This window comes from Apteryx rowi, unplaced genomic scaffold (assembly GCF_003343035.1).
Source record: "Apteryx rowi isolate R43461 unplaced genomic scaffold, aptRow1 scaffold_606, whole genome shotgun sequence".
NCBI lineage: Eukaryota > Metazoa > Chordata > Aves > Apterygiformes > Apterygidae > Apteryx > Apteryx rowi.
Window position 1 is genome coordinate 14188 of NW_020450879.1, and position 17387 is coordinate 31574.

General features: G+C 36.2%; 1 protein-coding gene across 1 annotated transcript; it reads right to left on the bottom strand.

Annotated features, from left to right (window-relative positions):
• Positions 1 to 346: 346 nt before the first annotated feature.
• LOC112974506 (armadillo repeat-containing protein 4-like) lies at positions 347 to 14590 on the bottom strand (the record flags this gene model as incomplete). The annotated part of the gene is made up of 9 exons (XM_026083536.1): positions 14367 to 14590; positions 11295 to 11452; positions 10043 to 10238; positions 9364 to 9470; positions 8739 to 8875; positions 7566 to 7682; positions 2521 to 2741; positions 696 to 818; positions 347 to 491 (listed from the first exon to the last, which is right to left on the bottom strand). Coding segments are annotated over exons 1-9 (1428 nt in total), but the record flags the coding sequence as incomplete, so codon positions are not given.
• Positions 14591 to 17387: the final 2797 nt, after the last annotated feature.

Below are 17387 nucleotides of genomic sequence, written 5' to 3' on the forward strand. Positions count from 1 at the left end.
TGAAAGTTATTATCCACATAAAAAATATCTTGGAAAGTTTCACCCAAAAAGCAAACCAGAAACCCAATAATTAATAAAGAAATTATACCATTTTAAGTTTTAAATAACACTGAACAGATGGCTTAATCTAAAGGTCTCTATAAGCCAAAAATAGCAGATAAAAAAATGCAGGAGAAAAGAGTGGGTGATAGGAAAGTCCACAGTTCCAGGATTTGAACATATTACATAGCAGGGCTATTGTAAAATATATTGAAGGGTGGAAAGGATGAGGAGTTTGTTTGTTGCCCTGGGATGTAGAGGGGCAAGAGTGGCATTTTTATAACATTTATTAAAGCATCTAATTTACCTTTAGATACTTCACAAGTTTCTGAATTTGCCAGTATTCTGATGGTAAATCAGTGATTCCTTCCTGGTGACGTTCAGGCTGTTCTTCATCTTCCTCAGTCTCTGAGGAACTTTCACTAACTTCTTTACACTTTTCTGACGTTTTACTAAAAATAAATAAAGAGCATCACCCCCTTTACCAGATATGAACTAATATGAACAAATACATCTAAAACTGATATGACATCATCTCCTAATAACAGTAGCAGAAAAATACTAGTAATTATCATTACCAAATACTATGTATGGTGACAATTATTGTAGGCATTGGAAATGAAAGAAATTGAAGCAAAAGAAAAAAAAAAGCATACCATTTTGAAGCTGGTTGTATTTTAACAGATTCAGGAGAAATGCTAGTGGTTTTCTTTTTGATTTTTTTAGACACAGTACCTCTCCTCCTTTCTTCTTCAATGTCTTTTTTTGTAGCTTTGTCACTAAAATATTTCCAAAAAAAAAATTATTATTCTACATATATAGCCAAAATATTATGATTGGACACACATTATATCAGTATATAAGAGCTTATGAACCTGAACAATGAACTTAATTAACAGAAAAGTATGCTGTGTCTTAAGTGACTAATTTTGCTATACTAAAATTAGTGGAATATTAGAAAATATATATTATGCTGACCTGTATGTAATACAAGAATAAAAAATGAATATACGAAGTCAGATTGTCACAGGCCCATCTATCCTTGGATACCATTTCCAACCATGAGCAATGGCAGCTATCTAGGGAAGAGTATAAGAACAACAGAAGAATATAGTAATTTTTCTTCCAGAATATTCTTCAGGAAATTGTGGTTCAGGGACTTCCTGAGTGTCCTTGCATTACCAGTTTTAGATGGATTTTTCTTCCCTGAATTTGTACGGTTGCTTTTTGGACTCACATAAGCTAAATACCTTTGATGTTCTGTGACAAAGAATTTTAGAACTTAACTATGTGTTGCGTGAAGAAGTATTTCCCTTTGTTCTGAACCTTCCTTGTCTGCTCATTCCATTTGATGCACCTTGTTCTTGTATTATAAGACACAGTGAACAACTGTTCCCTGTTCAACTTCTCTAGTCATTATTTTTTATCTCTATTTTATCTTCTCCCAGTCATCTTTTTCCCAGCAGAAGAGTTCTAGTTTGTCCACTGAGCTGTTCCATAGTTTTCATCTTGCTCTCCTCAAATTCCAAGAGGATTCCAGGCCTAGTTGGGTACAATCTCTGGTGACGTCTTGTCCTTAATTTAGAATGTTTTGAAAATTAAATGTCCTTTTGAGCCTGGACTAGTCATACTATCCCAACCACAACAGTAAAAGAGAAGAATACTCATGATTTGTGTATGAGATTATGATTAGACTCAATTTCACTACATCTAGGCTCTGACAACGTCCTGGAAGAAGAAAGGTTCTTGTCCCTAGACTACCACATTTTTGTATCTGATGACTCTAGGTTACATCCAAAAACTCTTAAAATGTCTTTTGCAATATGCCAACATCCTAAGCTTGATAGGATATTGACTTCTTTTGCAGGATGACCACCAAAGCCTTTCTCCATTCTCCTTCTTTCTCCATTAACACTTGAAATCGAACAAGATTTGGATTTCAGAAGAGGAATCTATTAATATCCAATATATATAAACTCTATTTTTGGTGTCCAAATGTTGAGATAGTCTCATTAGTGAACACTGTTGTTGGGCAGAGTTAGAAAAGTGGCTCATAGGACTTTGAAATGCTAAAAATTGGTATTGTAAGAGTCACCCTACTTTTCCATCCTGGATCTCTTTTGCCTTCCTCAGAAAGTGTTGTTTAGATAAGACTGTCTATTCTTTGTTGCCTTAAAGGGCACTTTACATTAAAAATATGACAATATGACTGTCCTGGAGGATCAAGCACCGCAGATTGTTGCAAAATATTGCCCTGCCTTGTCTTGCTGCTGAAATGACACAACATAGCAAAAGTTGTTGCATGACAGAAAATGACTGTGAGAAATTAATTTGCTAGTCAATACTCTTTCTTTAAAATCTGCATATAGTAGACTTTGCTTTATTGTTCTTAAGATAATAATACAAACCTATAACATGCATACCAATCATTAGCACGGGTTAGAGAAATCCTTGGGAAAATTCAGTTATAAAGAAAACTACCTATGGATAGCAGAACGCACAATATTCTTCCACTTCAGAGATGGTTCTAATTTTTTGCTGTCAATGGACTTGCTTTTCGCAGAAGAACCTTTCATCTTCTCATATACATTCTTTTCTGTATAATCATAAGGCTTCTGGGATTGGCCAGAGTCCTCAGCATCAATTACTTCCATATGCTGATAATACTTTTCAGACTCTGGTTCTTTAAAAAAGCTATATTCCTAATAAAAGAAAGAGACATGATTTGTCATTCATAGTGCTGTATGAATAATACATATTAAAATAATAAGTTATACAAAAATTTACAGGATGCAGTCCTTAACAATTCTATGTATTAGATGTAGAATTAGATTTTAGGCATAAAATTAGATTGCCTCTAAAAGAATGAAACATTCAGATTAATCTGAAAATTCCTATGAAAATTCCTAAAAATAGCTGTTGCCRTATGCAAATTAAAATGTTTTGAGAAATAAATGAACAAGCTAAATTTGGAACTTTGTGAACATACTTGAATTTGGGGTGTTGTTCAATTTCTAATAAGTGGAATAATTTGTGACACAATCAATTTCATAAAACCTAACTCCAAATGAGTTTTAAGATTTAGTATTTTAAACTCATTCTGCTTTCAACGGACTATTTATATAAAAGCTATTTCCCTGCACAAAGGATTTACAGTTTTTTACACAAAAATCCCGCAAAAAATAATGAACATAAAATTGCAAATAGGGTATGATAAACTGCTAGACTTTATTTCCAAGTAATTTAATTTGATATAGTTTAGAATTAATATAAACATACTCCATTTCTGTTTTTTCATCTTTTGTCTCTCAGGAGAAGACATTGGTGATCCACTCACATACAAGAATGGATTTGAGTAGCACCTACTGAACCTTCCACTTTCTCTCTGGTACCATGGCTGATCAAAAATATCCAGAAGAGAAAAGCCTCTTGTCAACTCTTATTTTCCATTAGAACGTATTCAATTTTTACAGGAAAGATGGCTTATGATCATTACTTCTCCTTCTTAATATTATCGCAGCTGTCACTACCAGATAGGTGAAGACATTCCCTTACATAATCTGATTCAAGGCGATTTTAAGGAGACTGTCACAGTATGGTCTGTCTTTGATTAGTTTCTGATGAGAATCAGCTGTTCCAGGCTTGTTGATCCAACAGTCTAATCGTAAACTAGCTCATGTTAATTCTCTCAATCTAAAAATGTAGTCTAGACAAGACAATTTAACATGCTAAACTAGTCACATCCCTGGGGAATTGATGCTGTAGCTTGACCAGCTTAGCACGTTAAAGCGTATGTGTGTCCTACAGCTACTACACAGCAACACAGCAATTCTAAATGTTAACTTAAACAAGGTCAATAAGATATTATAAAAGTTAATTATGCAATATGTACCAATAAGATATTGTAAAAGTCAACTAGTTATGTTATATACATGTACAGTAATGAGCTCTTTGAAGCTATTCCTCCCCCCAGAAAATAAATCAAAAATATCTCCAGCCATAATTCATTTCATACAGGCAAACTTGAGAATATGGTTAAAAAAAAGTCAACATTTTTGGAACTTCTGAATTAGATTTTATTTATCACACTGCTGAGATGATGGGAATATTCACTTATTCAGGCAATAGCAATGCCAAATTTCTTTGTATACATAAATATAAAAACTTTCCATTAATTAATAGTTCTTATAAAAAGATGAAATTCTGAGAACCTGCCTCTATACATCAGCAGCAATTACTATCTTCTTACATTCTCTATTATTTCTGTTTTTCAGAGTTCCCGAGTGGAGCTGATTTTCCTTTAAATGTACTACAGTATTAACTACAGTTATTAACTTGTTTAAATTCTAGACTTAGAATGTAAAATCTACTAAACAAGCTCTTAAACAGGGCAATATGATATGATATTCTTAATCCATTAAAATAGTATAATTTAAGCTCCATGGTATACACTTATTTGAAGTCAGGGAATACAGAACAAGTGGTTTATATGACAGTTGAAGGAAAACAGCACAAGTTCTATTTATTTACTCTTATTTAATAAGTATAAACATTTCTTTAATAGCAGAGCACAAAAACAATAAAGGCATATGTTTTATTTAACATCTGCATTAACTTTTAGAATTAGAACTGTAAAATTATTTTTAAAATTATATATTTCATATATCTATGTATATGTATACTATACATATTTTACCTTTCACGATTATCAAATGAAGCCAAACCACTTTGAAAACACATTTAAACAGTAATTATGGCTAAAAGCTTTCATACCCTGTCATATTTATGAAATGTAAATCAACATGTAGATAGAACTTTAAACAAATATTTGTGTATGGGCTAAGTAAAATACATTTTAGAACTTATTACATTATGTTATTTTCAAACAGAACAACCTAGAAGTTTAATTCCACTGCTCTTAATGTAAGCTACTGTATTTATGCATACAATTTGAAATGCTTTGTTCTTTCAGAACTGTCAAACATCCGTATCTCCAAAAAAGTAAATATCAGCCCTACATCCCAGAAAATCAGACCAAAAGCAAGGGAAAATTTCTCTGTTAATTACTTGCTCTTTGCAATAATTAATGTTGCATATAAATAATCACAATTAAAAGTTTTGACAGGTTTTAGTCTGTAATGAATATTACCACCAAGTTATAAACCTGTCAGAATCATGTTATAAATCTGAAGAAAGAATTTTTAACAAAAATGATGAAACAACTGTCATTGTAGTGACACTACAAGATTCTGTTGTAATAGACAAACTATGATGCTCCTTACTCTAGATAATGTAGAGTTCTAAATAAAAGCCAAAGACACTTGCATTTTAGCCTGACTGAAGCCTGGTGGCAACACATGCTATGTGAGCTGGAAGCATACCTATCAGCTCTGACATTTAAATCAGACAGTTCTCGTAAAAAAGTGGAGCTTTTATTTATATTTGGGTCACAAAGAATGAAGATAAAAATTTAAGTGGTTTTGATTTCAGAAAAGTATTACCACAGAAGGTTGACCTTTTCTATGAGGATATCATATTTTCCTGCTTTAACATTTCTAGTGCTCCATAAAGAATAATATCAGATGAGGAGAACTTTTTATGCAAAATTAGAAGCTGATCTCACATATTGGATCAAGTCTCATATTACTTTATGACAGAATGATAACCAAAATGTTGTATTATTTGCTTTCAAATACAACAAATATTGTAAAAATCCTGTGTTTTATGATTCCAAAATGTAAACAGTTATTAATAACATTAAAATTCAAAATTCTTAAGTATTATGAAGATTAATATTAATAGCATATATCAAGTGTCACATTCCATATAAGCATTCTAACTTTGCTCTTCCTTTGCTTTCTATTTAACCTAGAAAACTTTTATATACATATGACACTAGTTCATCCCTATATTCCTTTTCATTTTTCGTTTTGTCTTTGGACTGAGTCTTGCCAAAATATGCTAAGCTTAGGCCCAGTTGAATCCAAATCACCAGTACTGAATTGTATAAGGCTTTGGGATACACTGTTTTCCAGTGGAGCTCTATCCTGCAGTAGTGAGAATTCAGGACAATTCCTGGGGGCAGGTATGTTTGTAAAGTTCCAGTGCAGCTATGCTACCAAAAAAGTTGGCCATACAGTCATGGATCAGGGGTACAAGCCCTCTCCATGAATAACTCCAACCTTTTAGAGAGATCCAGGGATCTCCAAGCTTTTTTAAGCAGATACTAGGACTCACACCATGGGGCTTTCTTTTCTCTTAACCACACATCAATTTTTTTTTGTGATAGAAAAGGGAAATTCAGCCTATTATTTCCAGAGAAACAAAAGCTGGGGAAAGTTATATTTTTTTAGAGCACTGAGCACAAATGAATGTGTTATCAAGGAATACCTGGTAGCTTAGGTGGGCTATTATAACAGGTTAACAGTTGTTACTTAATAAGGCTTGTATCTCCAGTCTCACTACAGGAGGACTAAGCCTCACTGAAGCCCAGACTAACCTCACACAAGGTTTAGACACACCACCAGATAAAGTCTGTAATGACAGTTCTTCTTCTTGTGCAACTATCTGAACACAAACTGGCCACTACTGCACTTGCAATTACAATTACATTGCAATTAACAGGAAGATAAGCTGGTTACAAGGTTCTCCCTAGAAGGACCAGAACAACTAGTCTGAGCTCAAGCCGCCTTTAGTCCTAGGCTCATGTCTACAGTCAGTTTACAGATATACTGAAACGTGGTGATACATACAGAGAACAGATACAGAGAACTAATTCAGGAAGTGCATCAAACTAGCACACTCCAGTCCAGCTACCCAAGATGCAGTGGCACAACCTGCATGTAGTCTTTCATGCAAACTCTTCATAGTTTTATTTCAGCCATGGTTTGTAGTGGTGTGAATGTAAGAATAGCTTGGGAAACTCATCCATTGTATCATACACAATAGGATGAAGCTTAYAGCTGGAGAGAACTGATTAAAACTGGTCTTTGGAGACATCAAACTATAGACCCTGTTTCTTCAATGAGAGTTGGAAAAAAAATTAACAAGGCAACTTTTCCAAACAGAGACACTTTATATGGCAAAATTAAACAAAACAAATAAATGAAAAACTTGAAACATTTCAAAGTCTTAAAATGTGTCTAAAATCATTGGGAAGAGTTCTTTGAAAAGTGACACAGTATAAATCCTGTAAAAATACTTTTAAACTTACTGGTTCATTTATGGAGAATAACTGTCTTCTTATGCCACAACCGAACTACATTACAATAGGAATATATTTAGAAGAAAGTGTTAAATAAATCAAAAGAACAATAATAAAGGTATTTCAAGTTCCTCAAAATTCTTCATTTAATCATAGATTTAATTTTGATAAAGAGTACAAATATTCAGCCATGTTTTACTACTCTTTTATACTAACAGAATTCTAACATTTCTGCAAATAACTTATATAACGTAATTCTTACCAACCTATAACATACATTGGTACAAAGTAGAATATATACCCAGTATCAGTAAATACATACCTGCTTAGACATATTTTCTACAAATCTAGGTGATCTTTCCCTTAAAAATGTGACAATATCTTTATATATGTCACTTTTTCTTTCATAGTCAATATCACTTTTCTCCTTTAGCTTACCCTTAAAAAAAGAATAAATTTAAAATTATTAATAGCATTACATTATACAGGACACTTAATCTGCATGATAAAATACTGCTAAGGAGCACAGGGGTCATACTCTAATGAATTATGTGTAGAATATGCTCACGCTCAGCACAGAATCCATCAGACTTCAATACTGGTTAGTGAAGATGCATGGATCATCTCCATGGATCCCAACGGCTAATCAAGGCCTAACATACAAGTCAGCAAGTAATTACTATCAGTTAAAGTGCATCGTACCGTGGGTAGTTCCACTGAGAGGTATTTAGGGCTGATGGCAAATAGCCAACTAAATATGAGCTTCTCGTGCAGTATGGCGGGTGTCCAAAAGTATCAGAAAATAATGTAACCGGACTGAGCCTAGGTTTTAGGAACTTCATCCATTAAAAACATCCTAAGTCAAAATTTCCCTCGATTTTTTAACTCTTAGGAAAAGCAATTTGTAGAGTTACACTTCAAGGGACATCCATCTCTCTTCAAAATAAGTTTAAGAGCTTTAGTCAACTGCTTACACCACATAGGGAGACTATTACATCTAAATGAAACCTGTCTGTAAAGAAAGAGATAACCAGAATGAAAAGCAGAAGAAAGGAGATAAGTAATATCTAAAAAGCTTCTAGTGAGAGGAGAAATAACTGCTTACGATTTAAAAAAAGACAAAAGAAAGCTATATTAGTCACAGATAATAATGTTATTTCTCAGATCAAGAGCAATGGGGAACTACTGAGGCATCTAGTCCCACAGTGCCTTTTATGTAGGAACAGTGTTAAGGACTGTTAGGGCACCTGCAAAGACTAAACGAACACTGCTAGTAAAATGTGCAGAATACACCCCCTGTATAACACTTAAAGAACAAGCACTCAAAAATGTAGGAAAACTGGTATACATTTATTACTGTGTCTTTTTCTTCAGTACCAATAAACCAACTCTGCAGCTCTAATAGGTTCAATACCACTACCCTAAACCTGTTGGAGTTTTGATTTTAACACATAAAAGCGTTTGTTACTTCAGGGTGTCCTTTATTATTACTTACTCCATTTAAATACACTCCTGCTGTGCTGCAGGTGATATACAAAGGATCAGTGTCATGTGGTTTGATGATTAAATAACAAATTTCTCCATGCATTTGCCTCCAGGGAGGAGCTCGGCATCCATTAGAGAATGTGTAATCTGTAACCAATTAGCAATAGTGTTTCTATCACATTTAAAGATACATTTTTAATAGTTATGCCTGCTGATTAATATAACATGTATACAAATCAAGGTCCCAAACCAATATCTTACTCTTGAGAATTTATACTCAGTTTGGAATTAATCATGTGAAGTGCTGAGAACCGTGACCTGATCCAACAAAGAATTGCAACGCATGCTCAGCACTTTTTAGGATCAGAGACTCAGTTTACTTCCTCTGCTTCCAGCGAAGTCAGTCATATGACTGGAGATTATTTCTACAAGTAAAGCCTGAAGAATAACATTCTGTATTTGAAGATAAATTTTATTCTACTTCATAACTTTAAAGTGGAAATAAACAGTGTAAATTAATTAGTGAATTTATTTTAGCAAATTCACACAGAAGTCAAGTAATTTAATAAGGATATATATAAATTTGAGATACGATAAAACAAAAGCAAAACAAAAGCAAAATATAAAAATTGAACCTGATGTATATTCCAGTGATTCCAGTACTGTATCTTCTCCTTTCCCACAGAAATGCTTGAGAAGATCCACCTCATTATTTACAGCAGCTGGATTTAGTCTTACCTCTCTGCAATTAATAGAAAATGGTCTAAAATCTATTCATCAAAAGCATGTACTCAGAGAAATCAAAATAGAATATAACAGGATTTTTTCTTGCAAATTGAGTCTTAGTAGTGGCAACAAAAATCTAGAAATGGGCCAAATTCTATTTTTTTTTATTTTATTTGTTAGTTTAGTGAAATTTTAGTTTCACAGCTAATATAAAATCCTTGTAACTATAGAACAAACTGAATGTAATACTTAATATGCTTCCATGAAGAAATAAACATCTCCCTGAAAATAATTTTACTGTTAGTGTGTTATTTGTATGAATTATTCAATTTGCTACCAAAATGCAAAACACATGCAAAAAAACCCAAACATGCTCATGGGCACACACTAACATATGCACATCCACAGGAAGATCTCTAGAAAAAATATGTTTTTTCAGTAACTTAGTTAATAGCAAAAGTTGTTTCAACAACTTTAACTTTCTATCACACCAAAAGCACATGCTATGGCTTGAAACAAATCTAATTTAACAGAAAACAAAAAATACACTTGGTGACATGCCTAGGTTTCCATTTGAAATCCACTTACTGTGAAATGTGTTTTAAAGAACTATTAAGCAGTTGCATATCCAGCTGATTAAGAAGGATAAAGATTTTCATTTTAATGTCTGTTTCAGGGTCATCATCTTTTTTCACTTTGTCAAGTAAATGCAATATGGACATATCTTCTCCTTCAACAGTCCCATATCCAGGGCCAAGAATATTCACTATAGGATCTCTGTTAGCTGTAAACAAGAAACAGCATCAATATAACGTGAGAAATGATTACAAGATTAACACTMTTCTTATTTCAACTGCCAAATAATTTCAACACAGTTAATTTATAATAAGAACTTTAATAATGTGCATAAGTATTCATCAAATATTATCAAATACTACTGTATGATGAAATTCTTTCATGCCCCTGTTGTAGTTTGAAATACACTTGTGTAGTACTAACTTTTAAATAAAAGATTAAAACATTAGAATTTAAAAACTTTTTGATAATAAACAAATTTGCTTTTTACAAAGATTAAGATTCACTCAGCCAAGAGGTGAATATTAAATACTTCCCTTTATCAACACTGCTCTTCCCAGAAAATATCTGTATCATCACCAAATCAGAAAATCAATGGTTCCAGTATTGCCGATGTATTACTTTCTACTAACATTACCAAAGAATATTACCTATCCCTTTCACCTTCAATGCAAAGTGGTTATCCAGTTTAGCATATCAAAGTCTTCTTGTCACTTTGAAAAGCTAGGACTTGAATATGATCCAGTAGAAGTACTGGTACATATATTCTAAAAGCCTTCATGAGAAGGACCCAGAAATGTTTGCTCTGAACCTTGCACAGGTAAAAATGTCTTAAGTATACAAGGTTTTCTTTGGCTATTTTTTAAGGAATCAGCATTTTTTAAAGGGTATTTAATTACAAACATAGGAAAAACTGCTAACAGCTTCCCATGAGACATCCTTTTTCTGAAATATAAACCTACTGTCTGTTGCAATAGCTGTGGTACCACTCAGTATACAGGAATTTGCACATGAAATCAAAAAGTTAACTTTAAAAGTTAACTTTATTCCAGATTTCTCTGTTACTGATTGCTGTGCAAATAAAAGAAGAAACAGAAACTTAGTGAAATTCTGGATCAGCACTTTTAGCCACCTTCATGAATCAACACCTTCTCATATTTAAAATGCATGCATGCATGCATTTCTTCTTCACATTTCATAAACACAAATTCAAGGAGAAGCCATATTTTTAAGGAGAGAGAAAAGGGAAAAAAATAAAGAAAACCTTCAAGGCATGCCTGTGCTTCCTTTAACTTTTTTTCCATAGCAATATATAGCAAATGGGACAGCTGGTCAAAACTGCGAACTTTGAGAGTTGATCCCGTGAGGAGAAGCAATGGTTGTCCATCTTTACCTTTGGCTTCAGACTGAACAGTTGTTCCACTAGAAAAATGAAATTATATAGTTTTAAAATAAGAACTTTAATAAACAGCAAATTTTAGGGAAGAATCCATCACTAAGAATTTTGTCAAAGCTTCATGTGATAAAGCAATTTTTTTTTAACTGTAGTTCAGAAAACTTATGAGGTGAGCCCATTTATTCACTGCAAACGAGGCATTGGTGACTCATTTGTCTTACCTTGGCAACACCTTTTAAGGGAATTTTGACAGGCTGAATTCAGAACACAGTCATAGAGGACAGGCCTCACCTGCTGTTTTGTCTCAGATGTCTGCTCCTCTTCTGCATGTTCTCTCTGCAAGACTGTTAACTGATTTTCTGACCACTGAGTTCACAAATAACTGATTTAAAATGATCTGAATCATTTACCAAAACACCCACATTGTTACCATAATGACTACCCAATCTTTGGTTCACATTTTCCAGTTTTCCATCTTTCATATCCACTTCTGGGACTGTCTGAGCCGTTGTCTCTATCTGAGACCAGCCGAATGCCCAGATTCGAACAACACCTGTGAGACTCATTCTCCTACCTCTAAGCGTTCCCCTTCATGATGATAAAGGCATTTTTGAATGGAGAGAGTTACTCCCTTGTGCCTTATGAAGCTTCACCCTAATGAATTTACTCAGAGATATTCCCACACCCTTTGAAAGTATATGAACTGTCTTATATAAATAAATAAATAAAATAAATACATTTTTATATATGTATGTGTATTTATGCTTCCTATATATTATTTTTCAATTCCCCTTCCCATTGCGAACATGAAACACTGTGGCGCGTGACCACAGCCTGAACAGCTGAGTTTTTAGCTCTTCAGTTTCTTTTCTCCAGTAACCTGTCTGCAACAGTAAGTGCCTACTTGCTTAAACTTGCTTGCTGTCCTCTACCTAAAGAGAAAGCTTCCTGTCCAGGACATTGAGGCTGCCAGTCACCTCACTCATCCATTCCATATCTGAGACTTTATTTCACATTCTTTTCTGAGAAACTTCAGATACTACCTTAAATCCTTTTGTAAAACCTCCAACTCCTATTTTAGTTGGTTTTAGTCCTTTTTGTGAGTTTTTACTGTCAAAATTTATTTGGAAAAGCCTCAAACTTGTTTCTCATCTTGCCTCAATCCCCTTCAACCATCCTTGCTATAAATCCTGTTTTATCTATTCTGGAACTAGACTGAACTCTGATATAACTGAACAGACAAAAATAATCTTGTAGGTAGTTTCAGTTAGGAGAAGGGACAGTGTCAGTTATTTGTTTGGTGGAATCTTTTTTATTCACAAGGTATCAAATCCCATTTTCTTGACCACTGGAGGAATCAAATTCAGTTTTTTTTCAGACAGCATCCATTGGAATCTCTCTCTGAAATCCTTTCCTGAAGGTTAAGTCACCATCTTGTTCTGGTTCTGGCAAAGTTTGCTACTTCTTCTTATTTCTGTGTCCTGATTCTGATTCTCTTCTTCATATTCAACACTAAAACTACAGCCAGCCAAGTCCCCCTGTACACTGTTTGAATCTTTGTTGTGGGCAATATTTATGCCTGTATATTTTTTGGAGACTGCTAATATTTTGGTAGCCTACTTTCAAAGAGACAATTAATGAATTCTTAGAGGTATCATGTAAATGGAAGGCAGATGTCAGACTTAACAATTTAAATAAAGTTTAGTTAGATTATAGTTTAAGGGTGAATGCCTTTCTGGAAGATAATGCTTTGTGCACGCTTTAATTATGTTGTTCACATTCATGCAACTGGAAAATATCTAATGGTTTGTAACACACAATGTCAGGCAAGATGAATTAATATTTCCTTCTGGGATCAAGTTCTATGATTCTAGAGCAAAAACCAAACAGACTGTGTATCCATAATGGCAAGCTATATAGAATTTTATTTGGGGGAATATTTTTTAAGCATTATAACTGCAGACTAGTTGTACAGAAGAGTGAACTTTATCTTTGGATTTCTACAAATCAAATTAATAAAAAAGTATCTAAAAAAACTAAAATTGCAAAGGATTATGTAAGGTAGCTCTTCAGGGAATTAATACATTTAGGTGTTTGAAAATAACTGACTGGTAGAAGGAAAAAAAACATTTTTTAAAAATTAGGATATTACTACAGTGTTATCGAAACCAAGCCTGAATTTGTCTGCTTGTCAAACAAAATTTGCAGAATTCTCCAGTAGCTTTGTGATTTAGGGAAAAATGATTTTGCACATCTACAGCACCTTAATATGCCACTGTTCAAAGAATTACAAAAATACATGGGGTTACTGCAGCGTAAGTCTTAAGCATCAATGCAAGCCAGTCAGAGACAAACTGAAAAACAAACATAAGCCTCCTGATTATCATTATTTTTTCAGTACTAATTTGAAAATACTAGAAGAACTGTTAGAATATTTGGTGAGTAAGATACAGTGGTATAACCAAATCTTATGACTGAAACCATATTAATATATTAAAATGGTCTATTCTTAGAGAACATTTGGAGACTGTTGTTCACAAAGAAACTGCAATTCAAACCTATGTTTGTTAATACACCTCAATAACAGTGATAAAACACTTCTGCCCAATCAGAAGCAAATGCCAACACTAACGGCAAAGACAATGTTAATCACTGTTAGACACATGTAAAAAGTGTTAGGAATAGACCGTGCAAGCCTGTCCTCCTTGTTTCTGCAATAAATTGCTGACTAAACAGGTTTATGTCACAATCAAGATATGATAGTCTCAAACTCTCCAAGAAAGCTATGGATTTTAACTCAAAATTTTCAATGTAAAACAGTTGAAAATCCATCCACCTCAGCCTCCAAAACACAATAAGGCTTTCTTTATGTTAAATGAGCACGGTTTTGCTTTGCAGTTCGCCTTCAATGTCTCAAAACACACGGCCCTTCAGACTTACTCGATCTTGTAACCCACTCCAAAYGCCGAACAGTCCAGTTGCGTTTTCCACTCAAGGGGCTCTTTGAAGACGAACGCCGCTTCCTGAGGATGTCTAGTGCTGAAGTTCTCCACAAACTTAATAATTTCCTTTAAAAGAGATTCATTCAAAGGCGTGATTTCAAGCGTGCCACATCCAGACCCAGCAGAGGTGCACTGGGCCGCTCTTGCCAGCGCCGCTCCCATGGTCCGCTCGTGCGAAGGCGCGTGCCTCGGATAGAAACACAGTTAGACAATGACCGACCTGCAGTCTCAAATGATAAATAAAATACATAGGTGGGTTTTATAATTGCATAATTAGGAATGATTCTTCTAACTAGGATAAATCCCTGAAGTGGGGGAGAACTGAAGACTCTCACAGCCATTTTTAAGGCAACTCACAAACATTTTTAAAGCAATAGAGACAACTGGTGCAAACGGAGTTTGTTGATCGTGACTGATTAACTCGGGGTACTGGTAGGAACCCGGGGAGCTGGCAGCCGAAGGGCTCTGCCTGTGAGGAGGGGGTCAGGTAAAGCTCACACTCGCACACACACACTCCGCACACACACACACACACACACACACGAGCCCCTCGCCGCCCGCCCCCTACCTTGCCCCGGCTCAGCCCGGCCGCAGCCCGCCGCCGCTGCCGCTGGGAGGCCGCGGCGTTGCCATGGGCACGGGGCCCGGCGGCAGCCCGTTACCACGGGAGGCGGGTAAACACCAGCGGCGCCCGGGGCCGGCGGCTCCGGGCGGGCGGGGGAAGGGAGGCCCGTGGGGCGCTGCCGGGCCCTTGCGGGGCACGGGCGCTGCTGAGCCCCTCGGGGGGGGCGGCGGGTGCCGGCGGTGAAGCGGTGGGGGAGCAGAGCCCCCGTGGGCTCGGCTTTAGGAAGGGGCGGGGGGTGCTGGGAGCCGGGAAGGGCCCGTGGAGGCGAAGGGGCCGTGGGGACACGGGTGGGCAGGGCCGGGCGGGAGGGCTGGGGGCGCCGGTGGAGGCGGTGCGGGGGTGTCGAAAGGGCAGGTGGGCCACTGCTGTGGGTCAGCTGCTGTGGCAGACTCCTATATTCAGACTTGCCCTTCTTCGCTAACCTTACAAACAAAAACTCACTATTACCAGTATTTGCAGACTTTTTTTGTTCCTTTTCAAGTGTGTTGTGTTTTTGGCAGGGGTCTCTGAGCAGCCTAGGAGCGGGCTGAGAGCACGTATTCAGTCTCATGCGTGATGGATGGAGGATGAAGCAGCTATGCAGCGGCTGCTGCGCTCCCGCCTGTCCCGTCTGGTGCGGTGCTGGGCAGTTAGGCGCTGCTCACCCGTAAATCTGCCCCGAGGTCTGTTTTCTGGGCCCAGCAAAATACCTGTTGGCTGATAAGTTAGATCTAGGAAAGAGTGGTTACCTGTTGCGTAGTACCTGAGGAAGGCAAACTGTTCTGCTTTCTGCTATGTGCGTCCTTCCATGCACACGTGAAAAGAATTTTTCTTTATGGCAAGCAAGTACCGAGTCTGTAGCTCAGCTGTTCTCATAGGAATACTGTTTCAGAACCTAACTTCTCTGAAGATTAGAAATCATGTAATTTAATTTCTAACCTAGATTTGTATGACTAGTTTGTGGCTATTTTTTCTTACATCAACACTGGTCCTTTACGTTATACTCAATGGCTATTTTTCCTCCTTAATTTTTATACCCAATTTCTGAATTAGGATATTTTCTCTTAGACTTCACTTTGCTAAGCTAGACAGGTTAAGCTCCTCTAGTCCCCTTTTGTGCGTTCTTCATTTCTCTTATCATCCTGATATCCCTTATTTGCCTGTGTTTCAGTCTGAGCTTCATTTTCTTAGACAGATGTGACAATATTTCTAATGAGATTTGACCAGTGCACTTTATGATGGCATTAATATTCTTCATCTCTTTTGGAATTTCCTCAGCTACTACATTCTAGGATTGCGTGTGTTTTTCAAATCATATTATGGACTCTGTCTCCTTGCAATTCAATAATACAACCAGTTTTTTCTCCATTTTATTTTCAGCTGATGACTTTGTAGCTTTCTACAGGCTTTAAGCATAGTGTTGCAGTTTGACCTTATAAAATTTAATCTGATTTTCTTAAGGGAAAAAAAGATTTATATCACGCTGTCTCTTTCTTTTGATCCCTGTCCTCTTCCCGCTTTCCAAAGTAATTTTTGAACCTGATTGATAGCAAATTTGAACCATATTTCACAGAGGGTTAGGGTCTTGGAAATAATTAAGCTCCTACAAGTTTTGTAAAACCTGGGGTATTTGAATAGAGGAGAAAGCAAAATTAATGTCTTTTCTGAGGTAAAGGCAGGCATACAAAACTCAGATAACGTTCTGCAGCAACCAGCCAGCCAAATATCATGTTCATACCATGTTGGCTAGTTAGAACATGAGTAACTGCAACCTTGCCCAGTGCGTGTTTTATGGAAAAGGTGGGAAGGAGAAGAATAAGGGACAAAGCACATAAATCCATAAGAAACCAGATCTCGTTAGTTCTGCTGCTCATGGAATAATTAGTTTTAGCTGTCAACATCAGTTTATTATCTTCTTTATATTACAGTGCCCCCTGAATGTATTCTTTCTACTACAAAGATCATTATAGCCAGTTCTGTGGCAAAATATAGGATCCCCTTAATGCTGAATGGTATTTAGAGCCTTAACTGGATTCTTGCCTTACCCAGTGCTGTGAGACAAGCTGGATCTGATGTAGGCAGCATCCTACTGGCGTTCTTTACCCAGCAAAGTTGAGTCATGGCATCTGACCACGTAAACTTTCCCTGAGGCTCAAGTCAGGTGAGAAGGTGAGAAAGCCTAGGGCAGAATTTGTGGGTGCAGGAACCTCCATATGGTGACAGGAACCTCCGTATGGTGACCATTCATACACCATTGTGGGTCTCTGACTGCCCTGCTATATCTGCCCTACACTTTGCTGGTTTCTGCGAATTGCATTCTTCAGTGCCGGAACTCTTCACTCATTCCTTTACGTA